The sequence below is a fragment of the Ascaphus truei genome, chromosome 16, assembly GCF_040206685.1.
Source record: "Ascaphus truei isolate aAscTru1 chromosome 16, aAscTru1.hap1, whole genome shotgun sequence".
Lineage (NCBI taxonomy): Eukaryota > Metazoa > Chordata > Amphibia > Anura > Ascaphidae > Ascaphus > Ascaphus truei.
The window spans coordinates 48,627,835-48,647,074 of record NC_134498.1 but is presented as its reverse complement, the minus strand read 5'-3'; the positions used below and the strand labels follow the sequence as shown (position 1 = coordinate 48,647,074).

The window sequence follows — 19,240 nt, the reverse complement described above, 5'->3', positions numbered from 1 at the left end:
ATCCCCTGGCGGCTGACGCATCACAGCGCGTAGTGAGCCGTGCAGCGAGGGGGGACTGGGACCTGCTCAGAAGGATTCCCCTGCTGGTGGGGAACGCTCACGCGGCCGCCCGCGCCGCCAGGCGCAGCGGGTCCCAGCCTACAGCAAATGAACAGACTTAACTGCTCTAAAAATGCCTGCATTTTTAAAAGGCATCAATTGTGTATCTATCAGTTCAGTGCATTGCTACGTGCAGTCAGACCATGTACAGTGCTGAACGGCTCCAACTATTGGGCCAAAATGTTCTGCTGCATTTTTACGCTTCATCTTGAAGCAAATGACTGCTCTGAATGTGCATGTGCTTTGCAATCCTCAGAAAACACCGTGCTTACACAAAGAAATGTGCCCCAACCTGAAACAGTTTGTGAAAATGAAGAAAAGTTTCTGCTAAGACACATCACAGTGATTATAATGGGAGCAGAAAGTTGTAATGTTTATAAGCACAATATAATAAAAAAGTGTTTACACAACTGCAAAAAAACCTTCTGCACTCTGCTGAATAACAAATCTAACACCAAAATGCAAATATGATTTTTTTCCCCCCGTCTTTGAAAATGCACTTTTCAGAAATAACACACACACACACACACACACACACACACACACACACACACACACACACACACACACACACACACACACACACACACACACACACACACACACACGAGAGTGCAGGTCAAGTGATATCACACAGAAAATCTTTTTTTTTTCCACATCTGAAACTCATGCATTCTCTGTAACGCAGTATTGCTGACGTGAGGAAGAGAGATCTCTCTATCACTTGTCTTATAATATCATGCAGTAGTCCAAGAAAAAAAGAAGTGTATCACCCAATACTGAAGTGCTCATTTACTCTGAGAAAAATAAACAAGTCAAACCTTACATTGCCAGAAGTCCGGAAACACATTGTTAAATCAGCAAAGACATTAAGTTTAACCTGTTTACAAACTAACATGTAACAGAGATTTAAGAGTCTGACTTTTAAATAAAAAGACAGCACCTGGATCAGATATCTAAGGCTACGCTTAGACAGGCTGCTACTTCGGCGTGCTTGCATTCGCGCCTCCGCAGCGCGCTCCTGCAGCCCAGCGATCTTTGCTCAAACTACAGGAGTTGGGTCGCGGCATTTGGGGGCGTGGCGTGGGGCGTAACGCACACGTCACGAAGCTGGTTCGCCTTTATTGGCTGAACCTGCTCACGTCACGCGACAGTAGCACCAAATTTCAATTTTGGTTGTGGCGGCAAAATGTCGCAGCGACAATGCTGCACTTTGCCGTCGGTGGAGTTTTCAGTTTGAAAACTCCCACCGAACAACCAGAAACTGCGACGGATTTGCGCGCGCACGTCGCAACGCGGCCTGTCTGAGCGAGGCCTAAGGGCTGTTATATAGTAGCCACGCCCACAGCACTTATAATTGGCTGTGGTTAGTCAGCCTTTCTATAATAGGTGCACGCGCACGGCACTGAGCGTGGAGCCGGCTAACAGGAGGAGACGGGGAAAAGAATATTTTCGCGCAGCTACCAGCGCTGTAATGTATGTATGTGTGTGTGTCTATGTATGTCAAAGTTGCACAATAAAAATAATTTTTATTTATTCAACATTTTTTTTAAATTATTTAATAAATTATTAACACACACACACACACACACACACACACACACACACACACACACACACACACACACACACACACAACCCTGTCGCTCACAGCATACACACAAAAAGTGTGCATCACGTGCATGCGCGTCCGCACAAGCGCGCGCACAACTATATTACGGGCCTAAGGCTGTGTCCACGCTAGCATTAAGTGCGCGGCACTTGCCGAGTTTAGTTCCTGCAATTTAAATTGTCCCTGCTCACGCAGAGTGTGCAGGCACAAACGCTCTCTCAAGTTTGGCGAGACAAAAAAAAAAAAGAGTTTGAAGCGCGCTCAACATTCCCCCCACGCGCGTTCTTGCAAAATAGACAGGACACCCGGCGCTCATGCTTGGAGAGCTGATGACATCACAGCTGTCAAGCATGAGCGCGGTCTGACTCATCCACGCTGCCGCCAACTGAAAATGTAATTTGTTTGGCCACGCTCACATGAGCGTGCACGTACGCTCACGGGTGCTTGCCGAAACAAATTAAATTGACTTTCAGGCGCGCTGAGGGAGTCACATGACCTCCTCAGCCAATCAGCGCCAGTGTTTTGGCACACCCTCCCCCTCCCGCCCTGACAGAAAAAGTTGCCGGACACCCGAACGCTCATGCTTGTAGAGTTGGTGACGTCACCACTCAAGCATGAGCGCGTCCGTGGCATGGGGGACGCAGCCTTAGGCTGAGCTCACTCTGCCTACTACCAGACGTTGCGTGCGAGTGCCCGCGCGCCCCTGTCTGCTGGGCGATGTGTGAACATCCCCAGCAGACTGAATGAACCGACAGTAGGCCGGACTGGGGAAGATGTCATCCCCTTTTTAGAAAAAAAGAAGGTGGAGCTTTCATTCATTGGCTGGCGAAGTACACGTGACGTGCCGGCGCACGAAATCACTAATTCAGTTGTCTCCCTGAGTTGCAGCAGCGTCAACGCTGTACTTCGCCCCTCGGAGTAGTTTCAAGTCTGAAAACTCCCATTGCCAAACATGCAAGAGTGACAAACGTGCGCGCACGTCGCGTAGAGTGAACGGCGCCTAGAGGTGTCACTGCTCTAGGTGAGGACTCAGCATTATAAACCATTGCTTGGCCCCTGCAGGGGGAGACAGAGAGATGAGAGGGTCAGGTGCTGCAGCCAGACAACACTTTAACCTCTGGAGCTGTCATATGATGAAATGCAGATCTGCAACTCCTCACAACCCCCACAATGTCAGCCACCAACACAACAACCCAATGACCAGAACTGACCACCAGAGCAGTAGCTGCACTTTCCACATCACCCCCTTCATGTCCTTAATGACCCCTCTCTTCAGTTCTTATCTTCTGCCCCATGTCCTTATTGTCTTCCCCCTCGTGTCCTTATTGCCCCCCTCACCTTATGCCCCTCTCTCTGATCCTTATCCTCTGCCTCATGTCCTTATATTCCCTCTCTAGTCCTTATCTGTCTCTTGCCACCCCACCCTCCCTGGTCCGTATCTTCTGCCTCACATCCTTATCTCCTGCAAGCCCTTATTGCCCCTCCTCACTCCTTATTGCCCCTCCTCACTCCTTATTGCCCCTCCTTACAGCCTCCTCTCACCTGCCTGCGCGCCCCCGCTGCCCGGCCCCTCTCTGTCCCGGGCCCCCGATAACAGGAGCTGAGCGGCCGCCCGAGCAGCAGCAGAGCCGCCGTCCTCCTCCGAACCTGGATCCTGGGCACCATGAGCAGCGCCATGTCTGAGGGAGCGCAGAGCATGCCGGGACACGGGAGGATTGAGCACTCGCAGAGCGCCCCGACTCTATGGTAATGAGCATGGAGCTGTGTGCACACGTGGGAGCCCCATGTGTCTGATCATCACAGCGCATCCCAGCACTGCAAGGATACTCGTACTCACACCTCCCTGAGTAATACCCAGCACTGCAGGGATAAACGTACTCACACCTCCCTGAGTAATACCCAGCACTGCAGGGATACTTACTCACACCTCCCTGAGTAATACCCAGCACTGCAGGGATACTTACTCACACCTCCCTGAGTAATACCAAGCACTGCAGGGATACACGTACTCACACCTCCCTGAGTAATACCCAGCACTGCAGGGATACACGTACTCACACCTCCCTGAGTAATACCCAGCACTGCAGGGATACTCATACTCACAACTGCCTGAGTAATACCCAGCACTGCCGGGATACACGTACTCACAACTCCCTGAGTAATACCCAGCACTGCAGGGATACACTTACTCACACCTCCCTGAGTAATACCCAGCACAGCCGGGATACACGTACTCACACCTCCCTGAGTAATACCCAGCACTGCAGGGATACACGTACTCACACCTCCCTGAGTAATACCCAGCACTGCAGGGATACTCGTACTCACACCTGCCTGAGTAATACCCAGCACTGCAGGGATACACGTACTCACACCTCCCTGAGTAATACCCAGCACTGCAGGGATACACGTACTCACACCTCCCTGAGTAATACCCAGCACTGCAGGGATACACGTACTCACACCTCCCTGAGTAATACCCAGCACTGCAGGGATACACGTACTCACACCTCCCTGAGTAATACCCAGCACTGCAGGGATACACGTACTCACACCTCCCTGAGTAATACCCAGCACTGCAGGGATACACGTACTCACACCTCCCTGAGTAATACCCAGCACTGCAGGGATACACGTACTCACACCTCCCTGAGTAATACCCAGCACTGCAGGGATACTCGTACTCACACCTCCCTGAGTAATACCCAGCACTGCAGGGATAGTCGTACTCACACCTCCCTGAGTAATACCCAGCACTGCAGGGATAGTCGTTCTCACACCGCCCTGAGTAATACCCAGCACTGCAGGGATAGTCGTACTCACACCGCCCTGAGTAATACCCAGCACTGCAGGGATACTCGTACTCACACCTCCCTGAGTAATACCCAGCACTGCAGGGATACACGTACTCACACCTCCCTGAGTAATACCCAGCACTGCAGGGATACACGTACTCACCTCCCTGAGTAATATCCAGCACTGCAGGGATACACGTACTCACACCTCCCTGAGTAATACCCAGCACTGCAGGGATACTCGTACTCACACCTCCCTGAGTAATACCCAGCACTGCAGGGATACACGTACTCACACCTCCCTGAGTAATACCCAGCACTGCAGGGATACACGTACTCACACCTCCCTGAGTAATACCCAGCACTGCAGGGATACACGTACTCACACCTCCCTGAGTAATACCCAGCACTGCAGGGATACACGTACTCACACCTCCCTGAGTAATACCCAGCACTGCAGGGATACACGTACTCACACCTCCCTGAGTAATACCCAGCACTGCCGGGATACACTTACTCACACCTCCCTGAGTAATACCCAGCACTGCAGGGATACACATACTCACACCTCCCTGAGTAATACCCAGCACTGCAGGGATACTCATACTCACACCTCCCTGACTAATACCCAGCACTGCAGGGATACACGTACTCACACCTCCCTGAGTAATACCCAGCACTGCAGGGATACTCATACTCACACCTCCCTGAGTAATACCCAGCACTGCAGGGATACACATACTCACACCTCCCTGAGTAATACCCAGCACTGCAGGGATACACGTACTCACACCTCCCTGAGTAATACCCAGCACTGCATGGATACACGTACTCACACCTCCCTGAGTAATACCCAGCACTGCCGGGATACACTTACTCACACCTCCCTGAGTAATACCCAGCACTGCAGGGATACACATACTCACACCTCCCTGAGTAATACCCAGCACTGCAGGGATACTCATACTCACACCTCCCTGACTAATACCCAGCACTGCAGGGATACACGTACTCACACCTCCCTGAGTAATACCCAGCACTGCAGGGATACTCATACTCACACCTCCCTGAGTAATACCCAGCACTGCAGGGATACACATACTCACACCTCCCTGAGTAATACCCAGCACTGCAGGGATACACGTACTCACACCTCCCTGAGTAATACCCAGCACTGCATGGATACACGTACTCACACCTCCCTGAGTAATACCCAGCACTGCCGGGATACACGTACTCACACCTCCCTGAGTAATACCCAGCACTGCAGGGATACACGTACTCACACCTCCCTGAGTAATACCCAGCACTGCAGGGATACACGTACTCACACCTCCCTGAGTAATACCCAGCACTGCAGGGATACACGTACTCACACCTCCCTGAGTAATACCCAGCACTGCAGGGATACACGTACTCACACCTCCCTGAGTAATACCCAGCACTGCAGGGATACACGTACTCACACCTCCCTGAGTAATACCCAGCACTGCAGGGATACTCATACTCACACCTCCCTGAGTAATACCCAGCACTTGCGGTTACAGCCTCTTCTCCACGTCGCTCCCACACATTCCCTCATCCCATCCTCCCCAGCCCGTGTCTCCCCGCTGCTGGATGAAGCCTCCCCAGTGATCTCCCAGGTCCTGCGGTTACAGCCGCTTCGCTCCAACTCATTCGCAGATCTTACTCCCATCTTACTTTTCGGTGGCGTCTTGGTCTTTTAATCTCTCTCGGAATCCAGTTGGGTTTCACCTTTGTCCAATACTGGTTATTTCTTCTGGTGATATGTCCGGCCTGCCGCCATTTTACTTCCTTCACCCGTGTGATGATGTCACAGATTTGTGTTTGGTTTTTAACCCATTCATTCTCTTTCCTGTCTCTTTGGGTAATACCCAGCATGCATCTCTCCATACTTCTTTGCGTATACTCCCACGCACACTCAAACACTCACACTCACTCACACACTGTGCATTATATAAAGGAGCATTACCAAAGCACCTACAGGTGTGAGTATCTCACGTAGCTGGGGGTCCCCACAACTGAAATTAATGGGGTTTAGTGCCAGAGACCCCCTACTTCCACCTAATACCAATAAAAATTACAGCAGGTTAAAATGCACCTCTAAATGTTTGCAGTTATATTACCCGCAGAGTAAGTGTATTGAGCTGATAGATTATGTCTGGCGCCTGCAGTTTCCTGCCAGGGCCTCAGATCATCTTTCTATTGAGTGTATGTTCTCGCGGAGAGTAGTACTCGCCATGTCCCTCCTGCCATCCACCGGGGAAGAGCATCAAATCTGTTTTTCCTGTAAGCAGAAACGTATCGCTGCAGCTTTGCCCAGATTCCCTGCTGGTAACTATTACTAAAGAAATTGAGGTTGGAAAGTATGTTCACACACTGAGCTATTCCCCAATTATTCCCTATAACACATGGCCAATGAAGCCCTGCTTTAATATCGTCACTGCTTCATTATCCCCCTCCTTTGTAATGCTCTGGAGAAATGACTTTGTGCTAGACAAAAATTTTTTTTTTAACATTATCTTGTTTGCTTTCATTTGCTAAATATTTTTAAGGCTGGTAAGAAAAACATAGCAATTAACCGCAGATACTGGTCATTTTGCTCAGATAATCGGTGGTTTTCCTCTGTAATTAGTGTCATTAATAGATAATAATGTGCTATATAGTTTTGTAACACAGCCACTGGTTCTATTGACATATTCTCCTCTCAAACCCTTCAGCCCTCAATCAGCTGAGAGAGAAAATGTCTGCTCGTTGTGTACAACAAATACACAAAATTAAACCAAAGGAAACAAAGACCCACATTTGGTGCCGTTTGACACAGGAATATAATTCTTTGAGCTCCCAATGTTTTCATTAATGACGCAGTCTCCCACAAATACTATTTAACAAAGATGTATAAACGCAAAAGAGCCGTTTCATGGAGCGTGGAAAAATAATAATAGAATTTACTGCACTTGGCTTCCTGAGTCAATTCCCCTTTCCAGTCACAATGGTACAGTACTTATTGTATGTGCCTCTCTGATATAGATTTACCTTGCCTCTTATTCTGTAGAGTGTGAGCTCTCAGGACCAGGATCCTCATTACTTTCTATATTTGTTCGCGTTTGTTTGTCCTTATTGGGTGTGTCATTCAGTTTATGTAATATATATCACTCCGTACTCCCGCGCTACGGAATATGTTGGGGCTTTACAAATAAACGAGAATAATATAGAACTCCATTTCTCCTGATAACACAGAATATCCCATCATAAAACGCCTGCTACATCTATGTGTATATGTATATATATATATATATATATATATATATATATATATATATACACACACACATATTTTATATATATATATATATATATATATATATATAGTAATGTTTGGGGTTTCTCAGAACCTGTTGGGTATCTGGGTGTCTATGTTTTTGGTGCCTGAGGCACAGGGAGATAAAGTGACTTGCCCAAGGTAACAAGGAGCCGACACCGGGATATGAACCCTGCTCCCCTGCTTCACACTCAGTGCCAGTCACTTTACTCCCTGTGCTGCTCCTTCCCCATAATGTGATACTTCCTGTGCTGCTCCTTCCCCATAATGTGATACTCCCTGGTGCTGTGCCGGTGTACTGGTGCTGTGCCGCTGTGCCGGTGTACTGGTGCTGTGCCGGTTTACCGGTGCTGTGCCGGTGTACCGGTGCTGTGCCGGTGTACCGGTGCTGTGCCGGTGTACCGGTGCTGTGCCGGTGCTGTGCCGTGCCGGTGTACTGGTGCTGTGCCGGTGTACTGGTGCTGTGCCGCTGTGCCGGTTTACTGGTGCTGTGCCGGTTTACTGGTGCTGTGCCGGTGCTGTGCCGTGCCGGTGTACTGGTGCTGTGCCGGTGTACTGGTGCTGTGCCGGTGTACTGGATCTCTAGGGATCCTCACAGACTCTAACTATTTTACACTTTACCGTGCACCCCCATCTCTCCTCTATGCCCGACATCTAACCAAGAAAATGTAGTGTAATGCAGGGAGTCCTTATACAATAAGTGCACAAAACATAGCAGCCACAGGAATCCATGCTCTTTAATAAATATGCATCTTTTATTCATCCTCATCCACTATATAAGTGCGTGCGCACACAGAATGGAACTTGTTTTCTCTCCCGGCCGCATGACTTTCTCAAAGCCGCTTCCAACCCGACCCTGCAGATCAATCTGCGCTTCGGCGGGCGGGCTCTTTTGGTGATTGGGAGGAGTGCCAGCACCGGGGAGCCTCGCGAGAGCGTGTGTGGTGGGTGTCCCCGCGTGTCGCCGGGTCACGGGGGTGCATGGAAGCCATGCCGGCCGAGCAGCCCGGACACCGGCAGATCCGGTTCGCGGATAAGGAGAGCCCGGTGCTGGGGGAGCCCGAGGAGGGGGAGCCCGGTGAGGTGGAGGTGGGACCCCAACTCAAACTGCTCCCCATGAACGATCAGATCCGGGAGCTGCAGACTATCATCAGGGACAGGTGAGGGGGGAGCAATGTGCTGCAGGGACAGGTGAGGGGGGGAGCAATGTGCTGCAGGGACAGGTGAGGGGGGGGAGCAATGTGCTGCAGGGACAGGTGAGGGGGGGAGCAATGTGCTGCAGGGACAGGGGAGGGGGGGAAGCAATGTGCTGCAGGGACAGGTGAGGGGGGGGAGCAATGTGCTGCAGGGACAGGGGAGGGGGGGAAGCAATGTGCTGCAGGGACAGGTGAGGGGGAGCAATGTGCTGCAGGGACAGGGGAGGGGGGGGGAAGCAATGTGCTGCAGGGACAGGTGAGGAGGGAGCAATGTGCTGCAGGGACAGGTGAGGGGGGAGCAATGTGCTGCAGGGACAGGTGAGGGGGAGCAATGTGCTGCAGGGACGGGAGGGGGGGAAGCAATGTGCTGCAGGGTCAGGTGAGGGGGGAAGCAATGTGCCTCAGGGACAGGTGAGGGGGGAGCAATGTGCTGCTGGGACAGGTGAGGGGGGAGCAATGTGCTGCAGGGACAGGTGAGGGGGGAGCAATGGGTGAGGGGGGAGCAATGTGCTGCAGGGACAGGTGAGGGGGGAGCAATGTGCTGCAGGGACAGGAGGGGGGAGCAATGTGCTGCAGGGACAGGTGAGGGGGGAAGCAATGTGCTGCAGGGACAGGTGAGGGGGGAGCAATGTGCTGCAGGGACAGGTGAGGGGGAGCAATGTGCTGCATGGACAGGTGAGGGGGGGAAGCAATGTGCCTCAGGGACAGGTGAGGGGGGAGCAATGTGCCTCAGGGACAGGTGAGGGGGGAGCAATGTGCTGCAGGGACAGGTGAGGGGGGAAGCAATGTGCTGCAGGGACAGGTGAGGGGGGAGCAATGTGCTGCAGGGACAGGTGAGGGGGAGCAATGTGCTGCATGGACAGGTGAGGGGGGGAGCAATGTGCTGCAGGGACAGGTGAGGGGGGAGCAATGTGCCTCAGGGACAGGTGAGGGGGGAGCAATGTGCTGCAGGAACAGGTGAGGGGGGAGCAATGTGCTGCAGGGACAGGAGGGGGGGGAGCAATGTGCCTCAGGGACAGGTGAGGGGGGAAGCAATGTGCTGCAGGGACAGGAGGGGGGGGAGCAATGTGCCTCAGGGACAGGTGAGGGGGGAGCAATGTGCTGCAGGGACAGGTGAGGGGGGAGCAATGTGCTGCAGGGACAGGAGGGGGGAGCAATGTGCTGCAGGGACAGGTGAGGGGGGGAAGCAATGTGCTGCAGGGACAGGTGAGGGGGAGCAATGTGCTGCATGGACAGGTGAGGGGGAGCAATGTGCCTCAGGGACAGGTGAGGGGGGAGCAATGTGCTGCAGGGACAGGTGAGGGGGGAGCAATGTGCCTCAGGGACAGGTGAGGGGGGAGCAATGTGCTGCAGGGACAGGTGAGGGGGGAGCAATGTGCTGCAGGGACAGGTGAGGGGGAGAGCAATGTGCTGCAGGAACAGGTGAGGGGGAGAGCAATGTGCTGCAGGGACAGGTGAGGGGGGAGCAATGTGCTGCAGGGACAGGTGAGGGGGGAGCAATGTGCTGCAGGAACAGGTGAGGGGGAGAGCAATGTGCTGCAGGGACAGGTGTGGGGGGAGCAATGTGCTGCAGGGACAGGTGAGGGGGGAGCAATGTGCTGCAGGGATAGATGAGGGGGGAGCAATGTGCTGCAGGGACAGGTGAGGGGGGAGCAATGTGCTGCAGGGACAGGTGAGGGGGGAGCAATGTGCTGCAGGGACAGGTGAGGGGGGAGCAATGTGCTGCAGGGACAGGTGAGGGGGGAGCAGTGTGCTGCGGGGGGGTTCTCCAGGGCATAACCGCATTCATTTCAGCTCTAGTGACCCGCTGCTTCCCAAAATAGTTACCTCTGCAGTAGGATTTATCAAAAAGTCGCTATCCCCATACCGGTCTCAAACAAATATCTACTACAGGGCTGGGAAACGCCAGTCCTCAAGTCACTGATTGCAAAGCAGTGAGTACATTACCAGCTCCATTTCAGATGAAAGAGCTGCTGTCCATTACTTTATTTGCTTCCGCAAGATAACTCTTCTTTCTAAGGCTGGGGCCATAGAGGGGTTAGCAGGGCTGAGGCGCGCTGACGCTGAGGCTCGCCTGCTGAAATCTGCGCGATTTCATGCCCATGCAGGCGAGCCAGCGGGCGCGATCGGGAGGCGGGCGGAGACTGAGGGAGGCGGGGCAGTGACGTCGCTGGGCCAATCGCCCGCGACGCACCGACGTCAACGCGACGACGTCGCGGCGCCGTGACGTTGACGCTGCTCCGCGCTGATTGGATGTTTTCAGCGACAGTGCTCTGAAAAACAGTTTGGCTGTCGGCTGAAAAATCCAGCGCCTCAGCACGCCTGCGGACGCTCGCATGAGCCCCCTCTAAAGACATCCTCATGGAGGATGCAGGGGCTCAGCGCGGACGCGCCTTCTATGGACTCAGCCTAAAGCTGCCCTGCTGGGAGACTGTGCCATGCATTCACTACCCTTGAGTAGGTGAGGAAGTACGTACATTTTATTTTTTGTTTGTTTTTGTAGGACCACAAGCCGAGGAGACTTTGTGTTCTCAGCAGACCGCTTGGTATGTAGAATAATATATTATTTCAGATATGTCACTGACGGTGTACGCAGCATTTTGTAACTTTACACACAGTCCCTGGGCTGAGTTGAGCACCCTGCTGTAATGAATCAACAGTATATAGCACACACACGTCTGCAGTCCAAGCAATGTCCTACATGCTTTATTTTTTTAGGTTTTTTTTTTTAAATAAATCCGTTCGTGTGTGTGTGTGTGTATGTATGTATGTATGTATGTATATATATATATATATATATTTTAACAACCCTAAGTTACATTTTTAATTATAATGTAATGAGCATTTTTGTTTACTATAGCACCATTTACAAAGTCACATCCCCTCTCTCTAGCAGTGCACCAATTGTATCTAGTGACTGCCAGGTCACATGATATTCCCACAGAACTTTGCATCTTTGGTCCTCTTCTGCTGCACTGACAGCCATTTAGTGAACCCCCCGAGTCGAATCTTCGCCGATTGATCACAGGAGAACGGATTGATCAGCAACTTAGCTAATTACTTGGCACTGTGTGGATTGTATTGATGCACATATTAAAGGGAAAAAAATAAATAAAACAATAGCTTGGACGGCTGCTTTTAAGGATCATAACCGCTGAAAGAAACAGGAGACGGTCCCCAGCTGCTGCTTAATGTCACGTGTGTGTTTGAGGCTTGCTTTGCTAGTTAAAACATTACCGTTGCAGATCCGGCTGGTGGTGGAAGAGGGATTGAATCAGCTGCCATACACCGAATGTACGGTGACCACTCCGACAGGTAACCGGATATCTGACCGTGCCTCCTCCCAAGCACCGGGGGGTTGACCTTATGCCCATGCACGGGGGGGGGGGTGACCTCACGCCCAGGCACAGAAGTGGGGGGGGGGTGACCTCGCGCCCAGGCACAGAAGTGGGGGGGAGCGGGGGGGGTGACCTCGCGCCCAGGCACAGAAGTGGGGGGGTGACCTCGCGCCCAGGCACAGAAGTGGGGGGGGGGGGGTGTGTGACCTCACGCCCAGGCACAGAAGTGGGGGGGTGACCTCGCGCCCAGGCACAGAAGTGGGGGGGGGGGGTGACCTCGCGCCCAGGCACAGAAGTGGGGGGGGGGTGGGAGGGGGGTGACCTCGCGCCCAGGTGTGTAAGATTTTCGCCAGATACAATTTATTTTCAGGCCATTCTCCGCAGTGCCAAATCGCTGCTTTTCTTCTTAATTGCCTTTTTGACTGTCTTGTGTATGTTTGTAAAGAGAAAATGTCTTCTGTTCTATAACAGGGTACAAGTACGAGGGGGTGAAATTCGAGAAGGGAAACTGCGGCGTGAGCATAATGAGAAGCGGTGAGTGAGCGTCATTGATCGCAGTCTGTGCGCCTCAGAGTTTCAGGACTGCGCAGGGGACACGGTATTCCCCTTCAGGAACAGGACGCAGGGGACTGATAGAGCTGCATTAGCGCTCAAATCCCAACCAACACTGCAGGCCTACATTGGTGTGAGGGTTAAGGTGGTGTATAAGGGAAGATTGCATATTCAAATGACTATTTTACCCTCCATGTAATCCTGCACGTTTCATAATTGGACCGTCTGACCTGCCTCTGCCGAAGTGCATGTACCGCGCATTGAAACGGTGCGTTGTGTGATACGTAACAAGTCGCCGTGTGCGTTACTATTGGTGCTGTAGTATTCCTTCTTAAGGGGTGTTTCTATATACTGTACGTCCAAGGGGATATTTGTGTCCGAAAGTTCCCAGAGCAAAATCTTCCAACTCTCCTTCTCCCTCCTCTCTCCGCTTCCCTTTCCCTCCTTTCTCCTCCTCCCTTTCCCTCCTCTCCCCTCCTCCCTTTCCCTCCTCTCTCCTCTGTTTCTCCCTCTCCCTCAGTATGCAAAGCTACACGTGTTAGCAGGCACTATATTTCGGGTGGGGGTATAATGTAGAAATCCCGGGTATCTGACGCGCACCCCTAGTTCCATGTACTAGGGATGTGAACCGTTCAGATTATTAACCCATCATGTCACAGTGGATACCAGAATATCGCCGCCTCTGCCAGTGGCATAAAGTACCTGCGTGGTGCAGAGTTTAGGGGAATCCGTCTCTTCCTTCAATATGCTGCTCTGTGGCGGTTCTTTATCCCCGGCGCCGTGTTCCTGCCCAGCCTCCTATCTGCCCATTGCTGCTTCTGTCCTCCTGACGTCCCGTCTCTTCCCAGGGGAGGCGATGGAGCAGGGTCTGCGGGATTGCTGCCGCTCCATCCGAATCGGGAAGATCCTCATCCAGAGCGACGAGGAGACGCAGCGAGCCAAAGTTTATTATGCCAAATTTCCTCCCGACATCTACAGGCGGAAGGTGCTCTTGATGTACCCCATACTGAGTGAGCATTCCCGCCGGGGGTCATATCGGGAACACGCGCTCTTAATAACAACACAAGGATTGCTATAATAATGAAAGCAGTAACATTAATATATAACGTCTGCAGTTCTTCACTCTACAAGCGAATACAATGTATGCACACCCCATTAAAGGGACAGTCCCTCATAGGACCAATGTGAACCAATTCCAGTGACATATTTGCGGGGTCTCATCTGGATAATTGCTACTTTTTTTTTTTAACCCAAATCTGACCCCTATGGTGGGAGGGGTGTGATTTCCTCTGGCTGCTCCCTTTTGTGTGATGTCACTGTGCCTGTACAGTCAGAGTCCCCCTCCCCTTATCTTTATTGGCTCTCTGATAAGGACAGGGCGGGATAAGGGGAAATAAAGCACTTGATTGACAAACCCCTTCCCCATTCAGAGGCCCCTAAGAAATGACCTGTCCGAGATGTGGCATTGCTCTCTTTAACAGGTACAATTATTACTATTTGTGACCACCTTTGCTGTCGGTGGCCTGCAGTTCCTTGCAAAGTAATGTGCTGCAGGCTGTTGTGCCGGCAAAGAGACGAGGGAGAATTTAATTCATTTGGGAGGCCATAGTCACAGAATGAATATACGGTGTGTATATTAAACTGGCATATATACTGACCTGATGCAGCTATGCAGATTGTACGGTGCAGACCTGTCTCTGAATGGCAGGGCCATCATGTTTAATTCTGGCGTGTTTGGGCTGTTTCTCCAGGTACTGGGAACACTGTGATTGAGGCTGTAAAAGTCTTGATAGAACACGGAGTCCAACCTTCCTGTATCATACTCCTCAGCCTCTTCTCCACCCCACACGGTGAGTTCTAGCGCGTATATCATTAGATGCAGACTGGTGGAGTGTAGGCCAGGGCAGAGAATTCTGGCGCAGAGAACAGAAGTGTGTATTTTTTTTCCCCCTTCCTCCGGAAACCACTTTCTAGATTTCAGACTGATGCAAACCCCGCATAAAAATTACTTCGTAAATCGTCCATTGCATATAAGATGGAAATAACTCTCTAAGGCCTCGGGCATGGTCAGCGCTTATGCGCTGATCCGTGCTGATGCTCGGCACTGAGCCCCTGCAGCCGCAATGAGAGCGGCTTTAGCAGGGGCTCGCGCACGCGTCAGCACGCTTGAGGAAACGTGTGTCTCACCGAGTCTTGAGATTTCCCCGCTTGCCGGAGCGCAGGGCCGTTTACGTGAGCGGTTTGCCCAATGACGTCACTGGCCCGCCCCCTGACGGCGCGCGGTGTAAGGCCGGGGAAAGCACCGCTTTCCCTGAGCCTCAGCGCGCCTCAGCACTGTTAAAGGCACTATGTCCCAGGCCTAAGGCTGCGGCCACGTTGCCGCTGAGCGCGCTCATGCTTGAGCGGTGACGTCGCCAACTCTCCAAGCATGAGCGCGGGTGTCCTGCAATATTCTGCGAGCGGGGGGGGAGGGGCGGCGTGGATCGTGGCTATTTCTGTGTGTGTGTCTGTGTGCATTGACTGCTGCTGTGCGCACTTCAAAATCAATTAGTCTCCCCAAGTGCCGAGCTTGGGAGAACACACGCGACGCGTAGATTCACATTCACTGAAGTAAACGCACCAAGCGCGCTCAGCGACAGTGTGGATGCAGTGAAAAAAAGAAGTGTGTGTGTGTGTGTATATAGTACTAATGCTGTGAATATTAATGTGATTACCAAAACCTTATACAGTACCTATAAGCTGGGGTGCCAGGAAAATGTGAACGATATAGATCAAACAAGGCTCCCAGGTCATTTAAACTGGACATTCTATATGGTCAATATTCTATATGGTTAGAATATATTATTTGCCAATTGGACTTTTTTGTAGGCGCCAGTATATATTTTGTGTTTATTTTGCAGCGTGGACGCAGCCTAAGTGAGGGGTGATCAACTACAGTCCAAGTCTTCCCCCTCAACAGGTCAGGTTTTCAGGATATCCCTGCTTCAGCACAGGTGCATCAATCAGTGGTTCAGTCATTGACACTCAACGATGTGGCCAACTCCAGCACAATCTGACAGCGCCCCCTGTGCTGACGCAGGGGTATCCCCAAAACCTGATCTGTTGGCGTCCGTTGGGGACTGGTTTTCACATTCTCTGGATGTTTCTTTAAAAGGTGCCATCTCGATCATCCAGGAGTTCCCGGACATAACCATCCTAACCACCGAGGTCCACCCGGTCGCTCCCACGCACTTCGGGCAGAAGTATTTTGGCACAGACTGATTACTTGAAGCCCTCTTTCCGCTGGAAGGCCACGCTGGGAATTGCTGATCACTTGGTGTTACTCGATACTCATGCACCCTGCGCTGTGCAATGCTGTTATCCGGATTATGCAATCTTTTTACCGCGCACGTTTTTTTTTTCTAGCTTTTTACGCCAGACTTCCGGCCGGGCCACCGGTGACGACAGGTTTTACATTGGGTATTTTATTAGTTTTATCTTTGATCGGTTGCAGGTAGCAGAGTTTTCCAATGACCCGTTCTCTGCAGCTGCAGCGTGTAACGTTTGTACCAAGGTGTTTTAATGGCGGCAAATGTATTTATTTATTTGTATTACTGTTACACCAGCCTGACAATAAAGTGGTTCCATGGTTAACTTCTTGTGCAGGAATGTTTTGTTGGGGCGCACAGAAAAGGCAAAACTACCAAGTCACTATTACGCCATTAATACGTTGGTGTTTACACTGCGGATACGCAGCTAAATACACTGTATAGTTCAGACTTTAGTTTCCACATCACTCCCTAGCTAGGCGTGGGCATTGTATTAATGCGCATATTAAAGGGGAGGGGAACCACGGCAGCTTGGGACGACTGCTGCTTTATACCCCATGGTAAATGTGGCACTATAACGAAAAAATATTTCAGAACTTTGTGTTCTTAAGGAGATTTCAAAAAGTTTAGGTACAGCTTTCTTTATATAGCGCCATCCAAGTGCACAGCGCGTCACAGCAGTAATACACGGGGCACGATAATATAACAGTGGGAACGAGCGCTTCAGACATACGGAGTCCCTATTACTATCTAAGTTCATGATACAAAAGTATTAGAATAAGAGACCTGTCAATATTTTCTTTGTTGCTGGAAACGATTTTACTGTTTAAGAAAAAAAAAATCCTTACAATGCAGAAATTGTACCATTTAATTATCTTAAAATACTGCAGGGATGCTCAACTATAGTCCTCATATCCCTCTCAGGTTCAGAATATCCCTGCTTCAGCACAGGTGGCTCAATCAGGGGCTCAGTCAAAGACTGAGCACCCTGTGCTGAAGCTGGGACTGATTCAGGCACCTGTGCTGAAGCAGGGATATCCTGAAAACTGGACTTGTTGGTGGCCCTTAAACTGGAGTTGGCCGCTCCTGTAACACATAAAACAAAAGACAAAAGCGATTTGTAAGAAAGAAAGAAAAGTTTATTTTTTGGGGGATCAAGTTCATGAGATCGCTGCTTTAGCTGCAGTCTAACAAAATATGGTAGAAAATGTTGTTTTTAGGCCTGTTTAGCAGCAGCCTCAGCGCAGCAAAGCTTCAGAATCTCACTAATTCGTGGGCGTTTTCTAACCCCTCTTCCTGCCCGATAAACATTACATTAACCCTTCCCGTTACACGTGCTGGAATTAAAAAGTACAATTCATGCAAACGAGGAAAGGAAAACAAACGAATCAACATACACAATAAATAATTTGGGTTTGTAAAGAATAAAAATAATAATTAGAAATGGTGCAATCACTTCTATTTATTCAGCAGGCACCAGAACCAGCATTCCCTGTAAGGAGAAATAGGCGCCATTTTGTACCATTCCGTAAAAAATATAGTCCACCAGCGTACAGTAACCGGAAAAACAAAGCATAAGAAGCCGGGTTAAACAAAAAACCAGAAAACAAAAAGTTACCAGAACCAGAAAACAAAAAGTTTTACCAGAAAACAAAAAGTGCAGAGTAGCAGCACAATGCCACGTCGAACGCTTTGTTTTCGGAGTACTTGAAAGCGGCCGATTGCCGGAGACGGCGCGGGGCATGGAACCGGAGTGTCTTGCGTTCAGCAAGTAAGGAGCGTGCTGGCCTATACCACGTGTGGCGTATACGAGATCCAGCCCGGGCATCACATACCGTATTTACAACATGATGTCAGCAATGCAGCGAAGAACAGCCGGACGTGGCTCAAAGTACGGTATTTAATTATTATTTTTTTTCGCCGTGAAGGTTCATACACGCAGAATAGTCCACGGAGCATAAAATACGTCATTGTAAGAAATGCTTCCCGAGGGGCATCCCCGGGAATGTTTCCGCGCCACCAAAGCGAACGCTGCGTGAATATTTCTCCAGCATTGAAACCACCAGAGGATCACAGCGCAGTGTGCGATTGGAATGAAAGAAGAAAAAGTAAAAGGTCGTTTTTAAAAAGGAAAATATTGGTGGACTATGGCGGTGTTATAGTGGCTCGCGCCCATTCTGGGGGGGGTGAGGGGCGACTTGCGAGCAGTGTCAGCGCACGGCCCCTCCCGCAGCCGGAGAGATAAAGTGACAAACATACAATGTGTCAGGGTCACAGCAATATGAATTGCACCTTAAAAACCCCAACAAAGTAACCCCGGATCCACGCGCATCAGCGACTAGCTTAACCCGTTACCTGCCAGAAGGCATTACAGAGCGTTGTAGTGGGTTGTTAAGCCCTTCTGGCAGCCACGGGGTTAATGTGTTGCAGTCCCACTTACTCGTTCTCTGTAAAAAGTGTTTAAAAAAACCGCCCAACCCAATGAGCGTTATCCCATCACACACACACACACACACACACACACACACACACACACACACACACACACACACACACACACACACACACACACACACACACACACACACACACACACACACACACACACACACACACACACACACACACACACACACACACACAGTAACATACGCTATATACAGATCATTCAGCCCGAAGATAAAAAGGTTCAGAGGCACATGTGCACACAGGTATATACTCAAGTGGTTAACCCCGTCACTGCTGGAGGAGTTCAGTAGCAAGAAACCGTGGGAATGTAATATGCTGTGTCAATGTGTACCAAGAGTGGCCAACTTCAGTCCTCAAGGGCCACCAACAGGTCAGGTATTAGGGATACCCCCTGCATCAGCACAGGGGGCTCAATCAGTGGCTTCAGGATATCTGACCTGTTGGTGGCCCGTGGCCACCCCTGGCATAGAGGGACACACGTCCCTTCCCACACACCCCTTCTTTACAGTAACCGTTCGATCACAGATA

At 50.8% G+C, this 19,240-nt stretch overlaps 2 protein-coding genes across 4 annotated transcripts in view; one reads left to right on the top strand and one right to left on the bottom strand.

The window, feature by feature from the left end:
* The window catches only part of ABCB7 (ATP binding cassette subfamily B member 7), a 43,378-nt gene extending 39,953 nt beyond the window's left edge, over positions 1-3,425 (bottom strand). For both annotated transcript variants that reach the window (XM_075573504.1, XM_075573503.1), the window contains exon 1: positions 3,254-3,425. In XM_075573504.1, coding sequence (XP_075429619.1) covers positions 3,254-3,409 — 156 coding nt within the window. In that variant the 5' untranslated portion in view covers positions 3,410-3,425. The remainder of the gene's footprint in view (positions 1-3,253) is intronic.
* On the top strand, positions 3,292-16,568 carry UPRT (uracil phosphoribosyltransferase homolog). Of its 2 annotated transcripts, none has more exons than XM_075573506.1 (7): positions 3,292-3,457; positions 11,549-11,591; positions 12,291-12,360; positions 12,855-12,917; positions 13,784-13,945; positions 14,687-14,785; positions 16,090-16,568. In XM_075573506.1, the coding sequence occupies exons 1-7, from the start codon at positions 3,375-3,377 to the stop codon at positions 16,194-16,196; spliced, it is 627 nt and encodes a 208-aa protein (XP_075429621.1). In that variant the 5' UTR covers positions 3,292-3,374; the 3' UTR covers positions 16,197-16,568. The 2 variants fall into 2 exon arrangements, with proteins under 2 accessions (XP_075429621.1, XP_075429620.1); XM_075573505.1 differs by lacking the exon at positions 3,292-3,457 and adding an exon at positions 8,736-9,009.
* Positions 16,569-19,240: the final 2,672 nt, after the last annotated feature.

What these genes read in the sequence shown, in the direction of transcription:
- UPRT (XM_075573505.1), top strand. Translation starts at nt 8,831, where the DNA reads ATGGAAGCCATGCCGGCCGAGCAGCCCGGACACCGGCAGATCCGGTTC. An exon ending in CAGACTATCATCAGGGACAG is followed by an intron (nt 9,010 to 11,548) that starts GTGAGGGGGGAG and finishes TTGTTTTTGTAG; the next exon opens with GACCACAAGCCGAGGAGACT. An exon ending in CTTGATGTACCCCATACTGA is followed by an intron (nt 13,946 to 14,686) that starts GTGAGCATTCCC and finishes CTGTTTCTCCAG; the next exon opens with GTACTGGGAACACTGTGATT.